Raw genomic sequence first — 12,448 nt, forward strand, 5'->3', positions numbered from 1 at the left:
TATATAGTTATATATATATATATATATAAANAANATATATAATAATAATAATATCTGTATAGTCGTACGTATAATAGTACGTCTACTACTCGTCGTCGTCCTCCTCTCCTCCTCTCTCTCTCTCTCTCTCTCTCTCTCTCTCTCTCTCTCTTTTTCTTTGGAACATTTATCTTATTAATATTATATCATTAATTATTATTAATTGATCAATAACAAATTAATTTATGTATATTTTTTTAGATGTCTAATCACGTCGGCGAAGATTCCTCAGACAATAGAGTTAAAGTAGTCACGAAATATAATCATGGACGAGAAAAATATGTACACAACGAAAAGTGGCAAATCATCCGAATTCAAGAACAGCGAAAAGAAGAAAGGCTTGTCATTAAGAAATACTGAAAATCATGTAGTTTGCAATACAACGATGGTAAAACAATACTCTTCCAACAGAGGGAGATTTCAGATTTATTCCGAAGATAGCAATGAAAGTAATCGATCACGATCTCGTGTGAGAAAAAACGTACCCAAAAAAAAAGAGATAAGAGCAAGGCGAGATAATGAAGTACTCAAAAAAACAACCGAATCAACAATCAAACTCGAGAAACTTAATTCTGATTTATATATTTCACGCAGGTGAGAGAAGGATGTACTGTGGAAAACTAGTTCTGTTGTAAAAAAAGATTAAACTTGATGCTACTTTCTAACAATATATATATTTACAACAACGTATATATTTATATACAAGGTGGTCCTGAATGTTTTAGTTAGATTTCGAAATTTTATAGGAAATTTAATTTTGAATAAAAAATTTCCTATAAACGTGGATCGAAAAATGCGCTTCGTTAAAAGATTATTGTTCAAAAATCTCTGTACAAAATAATGATTATTTTATACATTTTTATAAATATCAGAAAATGTATGCGCTTTTTAACAAAAAATGAGAATTGTTTAACCAAAATGAGAGTTGTACAGAATTAAATTTTTTATAAAATCTCGAAATTTGGCAGTGAAATGTTTGAGGCAATCCTATATATACATATAAAAGAAAAAAATCTTAATGAGATAATGTAAAAAAATTGTTTTTTTTTATTAGAGCACGTTCTTCAAGCAACTGTCGACAGAATGCTCTTTCAGATAAAATTAACGTGAACAGCAAATTATTTAACAATCGGAGGTAATTATGTGTACAAGTAAACAAATTTTCAATAAATCTTTTTGTACACACATAATTTATAATGTATTTGTATATTATTTATTTTAAAATACAAAATAAAAAAAATATTGCATGGATAATTGTATAAATTTTATTTTCTAAATTATAAAAAAGTTAAAGATGATATTCGGATTTTGCTATATTACATCTAACTGTATGCTTACATTTGTTTGTATTTACTCTTCTGTTATAAATCAAAATATAATGTTTTTTTCTATATTTTCTGTGCTTTTTATTAAGCACTGTTTTCAGTTTATCATAATTCAAATCAATCAAACATACAATGAAAATACACAACGAAAAACGGTCTCTTCTTATTTTATGCTGTGAATTTAGTCCTCTTTAGGGATATTGATACAAAAATATTAATGCATATTAACTATTTATAAAACTATTTATAAAACTATTTATAAAAAGCTATTTATAAAACAGTGCATTTTGTTGTTAAAGAAGCAAAAATTAATATACAAATATTACATTATTTTTTAATTAACATCTACTTACATATATATGTACTTGTTTTATTAATGTCTATTTTTATGCTATATTTATCATGATTTTAATTGATTATGTTTCATTCAGATCTTATTCCGAAAGCAGAGGAATTCCGTTGCAATGTGCACAAAGTAGTGTTGTTCAATTACCCAATATTCAAAAAATTAAACATCTTACTGACGATGTTAAAAGACGAACTTCTTCTAGTATTCAAACATGGAAAGAGAAAATGAGGAAACCATACAGTTAGTATATTTTAAGAGAGTATAAGAAAAATGTGTATGCTTATATTAATTATATAAGGAAGGAATTATATAATAAATAAGGAAGAAAGATTTTCTTACTTGTAAATCTTTTTAGCTGGTACCATGCCCAAAAATAGGATGGCTAATACAAATTTAAATAACAAAACTCTTTCATTGGTTGGTATCAATAAAGTTAATTCCACAACCAACTTGCAAAAGAATTCCGTTACTGGATCGATGAATTTGCAACCTGAGTTATTACAAAATGCGAATGAAGGTAATGGACAAGCCCAAAATATCGACTCCTTGAAGAATGCACTTCAGCAGATATCAAATGAACTTGAGATATATCTGCAAAATAATAAATTATCTTCGACAATACAAAATGATACTAACAAGAGGTAAACCATAAAAAAATCTAAAAATAAAATAAAATTAATCTCTTTCATTATCACATATTATTTAATTATTAATTAATATATAAAAAAAATTATTTAATAAATTACGGTAAAGCAAGCATGCGGAACACGCTTTGCCGAATCTTAAATTGCAAACATTTTTTTTAGAAACTTTATTTCTGAGAACGCTGACAATAATAATCTATTAGGCGCTACACTACTTTTTAGCTCTAATAGCATAACACCTTTAGATGGCTCTATCTCTCTGCCATTAACTCCAACAAAGGTAAAAAAAAAAATGTAATAATTATAAATATCACAAAAATATATGTTCATATTGTTAAAAGATTAGCATCGTGATTTTTTTAAGTACAAATTGATATTAGATTAAAATGCAAATTAAATATGTTTTTAAAATAAGCTTGCAATTACTTATTGTCAGGCTTATTGCTATAGTTTCAGTATTAATATAAATATATTATAAATAAATTATCTTATATCATTCACTCGCTGTGGTATTTAACAATGATTTTATCAAAAAGGTGCATTACGAAAAATGTGTGATGACACGGAAATTAGCAATTAAGAAGGAAAACGAATATGATGTTATTTGTGAAACACCGTATGAACGTGATTACTTGGAGGATATACCAGAGACGGAATATAAGAGGAATATCAATGCTCCAAGGCTTTCCCCTCATTTTCTGCGTGAAAATGTAAACGCAGAACAGAGAAGAATCGTCGTAGGATATATTATTCGTCTTGGCGTAAGTATAATGTAGAATAGTTACGGACATTTGATGTTAAGTAAAGTAAGTGAATGTGGATTTGTACTTGCAAAATTTTTCAATTTGTAAGTATTTGAGAAAATTGATTTTACTTAATCCGCAATTTTGAATAACGTTTTGTTTTCTGAAAATTCAATATTGCCAATCAATTGGTTAAAAAGTTTTACATTGAAAAATGTAGGTTTTATTTTAATTTTGTTTTTAACTTTTAGAAGATATAAAACATTAAAAACGCTTAGTGCTAATTCGCCTCGTGTGAATCCAAATGTTCTTTACGAATGCTCAAACGTGTCTTTTATTTATTAATTAATATAGCATTAAAAATTGGAAACTGATATAAATATTTGTTTTAAAATTGTAAATTTACAAAAATAGTTTTTATCTTTATAAATGACAAGGACAAGCCACTAAAATTAGATTTTTTTTTATTACTTAGATTACATAGAACGAAAAAACGTATTTATCAAAATTATATCAGCCTCAATCTCTGTTGTACATATGATTACGATTACTTTCAGATACACTGCTATTATTCGTCGCATGTCATTTATCAGACTGTCAAACTATTCAATGTAGCTATTGATCGAATTCATGTAGGAATTGACGATATACAATTAATAGCTCTAGCGTGTCTTTGGATAATTCTTAAGCAAGATGCACCTAGTGATAAAATACCATCGGTAGTAAAACTTTTCATCCAGAGGAAAAGATTGAAAGATGTTACCATAATTAGCTGATTAAAATATATTGCAATTTTTTTTAATATAAATTCGTTAAATATGTAATGGAATCAAATAATCTCTCTTTTTAGGCGACTGTAATTCTGGAATTGGCGAAAGATTTATACAGTAACCAAGAGAAAGATTTGTTAAAGTATGAGAAGAAGATTCTCTGCGCTGTTAAATTCAACACACGATTCGCTGATCCATTCTCGTTACTTTCATATTATATATTAAATGTAAATCAAGACAGTCGATGTAATATTATTAAGCCGAATGATATCGCGTGTGTCTACTTTTGCGGTAGTTATATGGTAGTTATAAACACAAGTACTATATAGCAATTCAATTTTTAGTATACAAACTATACACAGAGACAGATAACCATTTTTTACAGATCGATTCATCTATGCTGGATGAAAACTTATGTGAAACTCCGGTGTATATAATAGCAATAGCTGCAGTAGAGTTGTCGCTTCGTATTGTATATTTAAGCGATGTTAACGTGAATCCAGAATGGTATCAAGTTTGGAGAAATAAACAATCACTCATAGAGTAAGAAAAAGATTAGCGAATGCGCAAAATAGATATCCCATTTTTTGTCTTCAATGGATATATTTGTAACATTTTTTTTAAACAACAAACATATTAATCTTGCAGTAAAGAAAATACAATTTGGCACGATCTGCAAGAAAAAATTAATTAATTTGAAATTAATTAATTAATTTGAAATTAGTTAATTAAGTAATTTGAAAATGATATATCTAAATTTCTATTTTAGTTGTTAAATATATATTGATTTTTATATTTATTAATAATGAAAATACTACCATTGACGTTAAGTATTAATTAACTTAAAATTAATTAATTAATTAGGAATTAATTTGAAATTCTTAAACTTTAATTCACAGTTCATTTATATTTTTAGATGGGAAGAAAGAATGCTGAATTCTACGAAGCAGATTATGATACAACGAACTGTAGAATATAAGGACTTTGGTGCAAATGTTATATACAAAAAGTACATGCGTAGCAAACACGGGAAAGTCACCAATTTTCTTCATAATAAATTGAAGAATATCTTGTGACGAAGATTAGATAGTGTCTAGTTAAAGATACTTCACTTGTCCCACAATCGATGTTATTGGATCTCTACTCAACAAGAAAAGTAGGAACATTAGATCATTAAATCTTTGGCTGTTACATCGTCATCAAAAGAACATTTGCAAAGCTCGATATACATGATTGTGATAAAGAGTGTGTAAAAGAGGGACACTCATTGGATAATTGTTAAATGCTTAGACATGTTATTTATTTTGTTATCAAACACGTTTTATATACAGATCGCGCTGGTCGCGTTTATGTTTTATTATAGTAGTGTTTTATTATAGTTTATAAATAATTGGTTTTTTTATGTTAAAAATATTTATAAAAAAATTTTAAACACATTTTTAAAAAATTTTATAAAGAAGTAGGAATTAAGATATAATGTAACACGCATGCTCAAAAAAAAATATATTTTTTTATTATCGAAAAAGAATTTAAAGAAGCAAGCGTTTATGATTCAAGTCTCCATGCTCAGCATTATTCCTTAAAAGATTGGTCGTGACATTGAAATGCGTAATCTCTATCGCGGTAATATGCTACTTCGATGCGTAAACATAAGCGAGGTTATCGACAGTATTTTATTTGTCTAACAGTCCTCTTGGGTTATTAATATATTATGACTTAATAATGATTTTTCAGCAACAGCAACGGAATAGCAATATCACATATACTATAATTAAAAGCTATCAAATAGTGCTCGATTCTTAATCGTCAAGTTTTAATGAGTGCCATAATCCTGTTGAATATCTGCCCAAGAATTCCACTTGTCCCACGTGTTATCGGTGGACATTAGTTCCTTCACGTCATCCTAAAGACAATGATAACATTTAACTCTTCGTACAAATAAACAGATAGCTAAACTAACTGTATATGATCATTGAATTTGAAAAACAACATGTTGCAAGGAAGATATAATCATTTCTTATGACGCTATATATAATAAATTGTTATTTTTGAATTTTTCGTCTAAAATATAATTTTATATATGTATGTAGTATATTCTTTTTATTTGTATATTTTAATAGTATATTAATAGTATATTTTTGCTATACGTGCTACATTTATAATTGTAGTGCAATATTTAATATTAGATATCCTATTTGTGATATTACTTAAGATTGACTTAATATAAATTCGATTAGACTTTAATTATTATTTTAGCCAAATAGAACATGATGATCTTACCTTGAATAATACATTAGGCTTGTCACCCCAGGCACCAAAGAGGCGTAGCAGATCCGGATTTTTGGAGTACAATGTACTTGCAGCCAAAATGCCATGTTTCAATTCTTCAAGGGCGTTTGGATTTTTCCCAGCCGAGCTAACAATTATTCTTGGTGGCTCCAAACCTAAATTACAACGTTCCCATTCGTTGATGGGCGCTTGACCACCATTTGGACAGAGCAAGATGTAATCTTCGAGTTTGCCAGCGGCATCCTTCTCGTTATCTATAATTTGATATATAACGTCCAGAAATGACATAAGTATAATTACATGTGTAATCTATTTAACACAATTGTGTTTACCCAGCTGCTGCAAAGCCGTCAAAGGTAGGAATGCAACGTCACCCTTGCCATCCTTCAAACATCTGAAAGAAATTAAACACTCTTTTTAATATATTATCTCTTTGGAGATAATAAAATTCTCTGTAAATAATATTATTCTTATTATCAAGTCGCAAATACTGTGTACGCAATTTATTTTATTTAAGTAAAATCGAGTAATTCCTATTTTATTTATATTAAATTAGCCGAAGATATTTGCACAAAAAGTAATAAATGATGATGTTACCTGAGTGCTCCTTTTCCTCCGTTGTAATATTCAGCATTCGTAGGTCTGCACTTCGTTGCTTCTTTTGCTTGATCGTCGTCTATCTTGATATTACCAACACATAGTTGACAGGATTTTGAATTAAGAGGTGCACCAGGTGCACAGGACTTAGAGAAGAAGGTATTTATTTCGCTAGGTTCGTTAATAAGACCGTTAAGTTTGAGTATACGAGCAGGTGCATTGTAACCAGCAAAATCGCCTTCGTAACCGCTATGACAAGATGATTTGTCTTTAAGATCGCCTGTGAACGAGAATATTGATAATTATGCATGAAAGAAATTTATATCTGTAGAGCTAATTTTTCTACAAACTTTTTTCGAATAACTCATTTTTTCTTAGAATTTTGCTTTGATATCGATAGTTAAATTAATATTTTTATTAATGTAAAAGTCAGTTCCAATTTTTAATATTTCTTATATATTTGATCACATAATTTTACGAAGTTTATAGATTGAAATATCGTACCTAATCCATTTATGGAGGAACCGCTCTTGATAACAGCAAGTGCTGGTCGTTCGCTGAGTTTCGTGGATCCCTCACCATATGTCTCAGCGACGATTGGTTTTACGTTGTACTCATTAATTGCACGTTTTACTGATCCGCCATCGATTATTGTGATATCCGCTCCATTATCCCTAACAGCCTTCAAGCAAGCAGTCTCGTCTTTTTCCAGTATGCAATCAAATCTGGGTCTGGCGTCTCTATATAGATTATATGTAATATATAAATCAAGATCAAATAATATCAAGATAAAATAAGAGCAGAACTGTATGTATAAGTTATATAAAAAAGTAACGAAGTTACTTTTTTTGTAACATTTTTTTATGTAATTACCTTTCCTAATAAGTAACAGTAATGGTAATTAGTGTTACAAATTTTAGTAACAAATAACGAAATTTGAAAGTTTCTATTTCGTTACCTTTTAGCTTTTTTAGTGAGTAACGCGCATAATTACGACAAGTTACTTTCCGAAGTGACTTTTCCAGCCTTAGCACAACCTTAGCATTTAATTAGTTAGCATTACCATCATAAAAAATTGCAACGTCATTATCAAATTGTTTATTATAAAAAATAACGACAAAGTATAAATGAGAAAATAACTTATAATAATCCTGAGTAAGAGTGTTTGCATTTTCATAATCTGAACAATGTAATTTTTATCAAGGCATACAATCGATTTATTTATGTTCTATTAGATATTTAATTAACAAAAATTTTTTAGGTAATAGATTTTAGGTAATAGACAATTATGATTCAAATTTTGATTTTAATTAGATTTAGATAATAGAACAATTAAGAAATTAAATTTGTTTCGAGACACCAAGTTAAATTGATCGAAAATTGACATTTATTTTATGTGTTTTGTGACTATACCTAGAGAAAGCAGCTCTAGCGAGACTGCGACACTTGTTCAATGCATTTTCATCCCAAATACACCAACGAGCATCTCTCTCCGGTGCTCCGGAATTCCTCTCGATCACGTCCATGTATTTCGCACTTTGCAAATGCTCATCCGGTGATACTGGCGGTGCAGCGACAGCCAGAGTCTTCTCGTTGAGAAGCAAGAGATCTTCCCACCAATTTGCTTTCTCATTTTCGCCAAGCTGACCTAGTTGCGTCAATTCCTGAAAAAGTTAAATCGCAATCTGCAATAGTTACTTAAAAAAATAATTTCTTAATTAACCTATCCTTTGAATTCTCTACTTGTCGTTTTTATTATGATAATTAATTTATGATAATATTTAATAATGCTAATTAACTGTTTAATAATTTTGCTAATCTATGAGAATTTTTGCTAATATCTATGAGAAAACTAATTATTGTTTTTTAGAAGTTAAAATTAATGATAATATTTTTATCACAAATTATAATGTATATCTTTTAAAATTTCTGATACTACGTCACGTAATATAGGAATGCGTTTGTTCAAACAATCTCGTTATTATTGCATATAACATTCAATTAGTCATTAAAAACATGTAAAATAGATTCTTAAGAAACAAATCACGTACTCTTTGAATTGCTTCCGCGTTGTTGGTATCAGCTCCATTGGTCATGTATCCCTGCCACGGTCGGGCAGCCCACGTGCATGGTTTCGTATTTGCGTCGATAGGCACTTTGCTGCCGTCTGGGCAGAAGTACCGGAAGTCAGCCGGATTTTCGGATGTTGGCATTGCCGGAGTAACTCCGACGGGCAGACCGAAGAAACGCTTCACGTAGATGACTTTCGTCCAGGCGACGTCGCCGCCGTTGTGAGCTAGACAACGTAGAGCTCCTTCGTATCCGGAATATATGTCCGGATAATCGCACACGTTTGGTTTCTCACATAGAGCGCACATATTGCTGTACGTCTCCTCTGAAAGAATGAAATTAATAATAAAATAATACAGATAGAATAAATATGGTAACGTGAATAAATATGGTAACGAGCAAAAAATGTAGTTCTTGTTTTAATTAATTATATATACATATATATATAAAATAAATTTAATGTGCAGGAAGTTTCAATCTAATTAAATCCTCTTCAACTGCAATATCACAATAGTATAATATAGTAGTATAATAGTATAATAGTAAAATATTTATAAAATATCTAATTAAAAAATTAATAGCTCATATTTCTTAATTAGTTTTTTTTTAAAGTATTTTTTTTTAAATAAAATGTTTATTTATACAATTCATGAATTTGAAATGTGTCAAGTTTCATAAACACAAAAATAAATATCGAATAAAACTTGACGCATTACGACGCATCTATTAACATTTTAATATATACTTTAATTATTTCGCTATATGTGAAAGAGAAAAGTCAACTGCAATCAGAAGAAATAGTTACGACATAATTTTACTTTCTACTTAACTCCTTCATTTGCATCGTAGTTTGTTGAGCTACGGTTACTTTAACTCGCACGATTGCAAATTGACTTCAAATAAACACAAGAAAATTAGTGTCTTGAAAAAAGTGAGTCGATCTAAGTACGTGTTATTTCAATTGATGATATTGTTTGCTACACCTATATGACACAATCGCCGCAAATTTCAAAGATTACTGCCACTTACTGAGCCTCTGATTGATGGTAGGATCGGGTGACCATGTACCCACCAAACAACCTTTGTCGAAGAGTGTGCTTAGAGCGCGAAGTTCATTCTCGCGAGCGGAATATTCCGGATTGTTGATGTCAGTCAACACGCCCATCGCGGTGAGTTTCGTGATAGGAATTTTGTAGCCGACATTACGGCCCACACCAGTGTGGCAGGACTTAAGACCTTTCAAGCCCTGAACGTTGTTAATGTCCAGGTCTTTGTGTATTACGGCTACCGCTTCGTAACGATATATCGCATCAGGTTCTTCCTTCGTTCTCACCTAACAAAAAAAAAAACATATTTTTCTGAACAATTTATATATGACAATTTATATATATAAATTATATTCTTAAATATCTTATCGAACATCCGACCGACTTGCAGTTTAGAACAAAAATGTATTTGTCAAATTTTTGCATGAATCTATTTCGACTGAAAATAGGATTATTTTTCTTATTTAATTTATTCTTAGTCTAATTTCTAGTTATAATTGAATACATTTTTTTATTCTCGAAAGATCACAAAATTATATCTGTAAAAAATTTTTTTGTTACAAATATTTTTTAGAAATAATCTTTTTTCTTTAAATCATCCAATATTTTTTAAAAATATATTTTTTTAAAAATATATTTTTATAATGTAAATTATATATTTACAATACTATACTATTTCTGATTTTTTATTATAATTCCTTTTTATTTTAGAAATAATGCTTATCGACGAAAAGAATTGCATTTTTTGAGTTTTTACATTCAAGTCATTCATTCTGGTCGTCTTTCCTTTTTACTTCTTTAGTTTATTTTAAATTTGCTTTTTCTAACTATGCCATATTTATAATTAAATATTAATTTTTTGAATATAATAAATTTCGGAATGTTTAACATATCACCTGTTCGATGATACTGTATCCAGCCTTTTCAGCCAATTTATTCTTTGCCGCGAGATACATGTCTTCTGGATCTACAGCAACGATATCTGCTTCCTTTCTACCGATTCTTTCGATACAATCATATCGATCGCGTCCGGAAATGCATGATATTGGAAAACCTTTGCTTGCCGATTCTTCCATCATTTTTACGCATTCCTTTGAATATTTCTCCGGGATGCACATTGTGACTAAATAAAACACGACGAATTGATTGCCTATCATACTATATATTATTTTTTATTTTATTATAGTTTTAGGATATATTTATGTTAAAAGTCTAAAAATTAAACTCAAACATTTAAATTTTATGTAATTATGGGAATTAAAAAAATATACAACAATACTTTTAAATCTTTATTAATTATTCTACAAAAAGATTTTATGATTAAATATGAGAAGATTATGCTTAGTATTCAAATTTACAAATCGGAGAAAATAAACAATTTTAAAATTCTTATTTACTCAAATAATCGATGTAATATTTTCAATATATTTTTGTGAATTAGCTGTTAATTTGCACAAAGTACTTACACACTCGTGGCGGATTCTCAGCGGACGCAGCCGCCACCGCGAAAATCGCTAGTATTGCGAATCTGTGCAGCATCTTGATGACGGCACTTCGCGGATTATGATATACAATTTTCCCTCAAAGAATTAGCGAAATTTAGAAGACGAGGCAGAGTTCAAGTAAGACCGCAGACAGATGGTCGGCGACGACTTGTCAAGACCGTCCGGAGTAGCAGTCTAAGTACGTCCTTATATAGATGCGTCTTTTTCTTCCTCGTACTTCAGCTCGCGAAAGAGAAGAAGGGGGAAGGAGTTTCGTTTTCCTCCTCTCTTCTATCACTTCGTGATCCCCCTCGTCGTTTTTCTTCGTTCGTTTCGCGTAATGACGCCATCCTTGTTCATTATCTATTCGATTCCTCTCTCCCGCGAAATGGCACTTTCAAGCCCCATCGCACATTGTCCTTCAGGAAAAGATAGGTTTTTGGTCTCAGTGCTGCAGTATTTGAAAATTATTATTATCAAGCGCAAGAGTATATACGATAATACAGAAATAATTTTCCTTAAAGTTCCAAAATATAATTTCGAGATTACATTGCTTGAATTATATTGTTTTTGGAATCTTATAATATACAGGGTGTGCTTTAAAGAACTCTCAAGAACCATATAGCGCTATTCTTGTTCAAAAATTAAACCTAAACCTTATGAATTATTTTGCAATTTTCGCAAAAAGTTTTTTTAATTATCCTATAAATAAAATATTTAAAATCAACGCATAAGACAACTTTAAAAAATTGTTAAGAGTTCATTTTTAAGATATTTAATAAACATTGAAAAACATCTTAAAATTGTCTTCGCCGATTTTACTCTTCTTCGATAATCTTTAAAAACTATCTCGTTAATTGCAAAAATTTCAAAATAGTTTATAAGTTTTAGATTCAATTTTTGATCAGAAATAGCGCTATATAGTTTGTGGATGCATTTAATTATTTATTAATTTTTTTTATGCCAATTTATTAGATATCTGTAATTATACAGCGATATAATGAAAATATAAGTATTTAGAGATTCATTTAAAATATAGAAAGTATAGTTAAACAAATAATTTATTTTTCGATCGAATTTTGATTTTAATTT

General features: G+C 29.4%; 2 protein-coding genes across 2 annotated transcripts; one reads left to right on the forward strand and one right to left on the reverse strand.

Annotated features, from left to right (window-relative positions):
• The first annotated feature begins 304 nt into the window (after positions 1–304).
• On the forward strand, positions 305–4,946 carry LOC105618621. Its single transcript, XM_012200155.1, has 9 exons — positions 305–633; positions 1,796–1,953; positions 2,069–2,354; positions 2,520–2,637; positions 2,894–3,129; positions 3,618–3,819; positions 3,951–4,172; positions 4,256–4,413; positions 4,787–4,946. Exons 1-9 carry the CDS (start codon positions 305–307, stop codon positions 4,944–4,946), a joined length of 1,869 nt encoding a protein of 622 aa, XP_012055545.1.
• A 207-nt stretch (positions 4,947–5,153) lies between these two features.
• Positions 5,154–11,411, reverse strand: LOC105626521 (transferrin). The gene is made up of 10 exons (XM_012207823.1): positions 11,339–11,411; positions 10,769–10,995; positions 9,856–10,159; positions 8,808–9,151; positions 8,170–8,420; positions 7,261–7,496; positions 6,757–7,036; positions 6,492–6,553; positions 6,151–6,413; positions 5,154–5,773 (listed from the first exon to the last, which is right to left on the reverse strand). The coding sequence occupies exons 1-10, from the start codon at positions 11,409–11,411 to the stop codon at positions 5,684–5,686; spliced, it is 2,130 nt and encodes a 709-aa protein (XP_012063213.1). The 3' UTR covers positions 5,154–5,683.
• Between the last annotated feature and the right edge of the window lie 1,037 nt (positions 11,412–12,448).

This window comes from Atta cephalotes (assembly GCF_000143395.1).
Source record: "Atta cephalotes unplaced genomic scaffold scaffold00001, whole genome shotgun sequence".
In the NCBI taxonomy this organism is placed as follows: domain Eukaryota; kingdom Metazoa; phylum Arthropoda; class Insecta; order Hymenoptera; family Formicidae; genus Atta; species Atta cephalotes.

What these genes read in the sequence shown, in the direction of transcription:
- LOC105618621 (XM_012200155.1), top strand. Translation starts at nt 305, where the DNA reads ATGGACGAGAAAAATATGTACACAACGAAAAGTGGCAAATCATCCGAA. An exon ending in CGTCTTGGCGTAAGTATAAT is followed by an intron (nt 3,130 to 3,617) that starts GTAGAATAGTTA and finishes AAATTATATCAG; the next exon opens with CCTCAATCTCTGTTGTACAT. An exon ending in ACTTTTGCGGTAGTTATATG is followed by an intron (nt 4,173 to 4,255) that starts GTAGTTATAAAC and finishes CATTTTTTACAG; the next exon opens with ATCGATTCATCTATGCTGGA.
- LOC105626521 (XM_012207823.1), bottom strand. Translation starts at nt 11,411, where the DNA reads ATGCTGCACAGATTCGCAATACTAGCGATTTTCGCGGTGGCGGCTGCG. An exon ending in TACCATCAATCAGAGGCTCA is followed by an intron (nt 9,152 to 9,855) that starts GTAAGTGGCAGT and finishes TCATTCTTTCAG; the next exon opens with AGGAGACGTACAGCAATATG. An exon ending in ACGCGGAAGCAATTCAAAGA is followed by an intron (nt 8,421 to 8,807) that starts GTACGTGATTTG and finishes TAACTTTTTCAG; the next exon opens with GAATTGACGCAACTAGGTCA.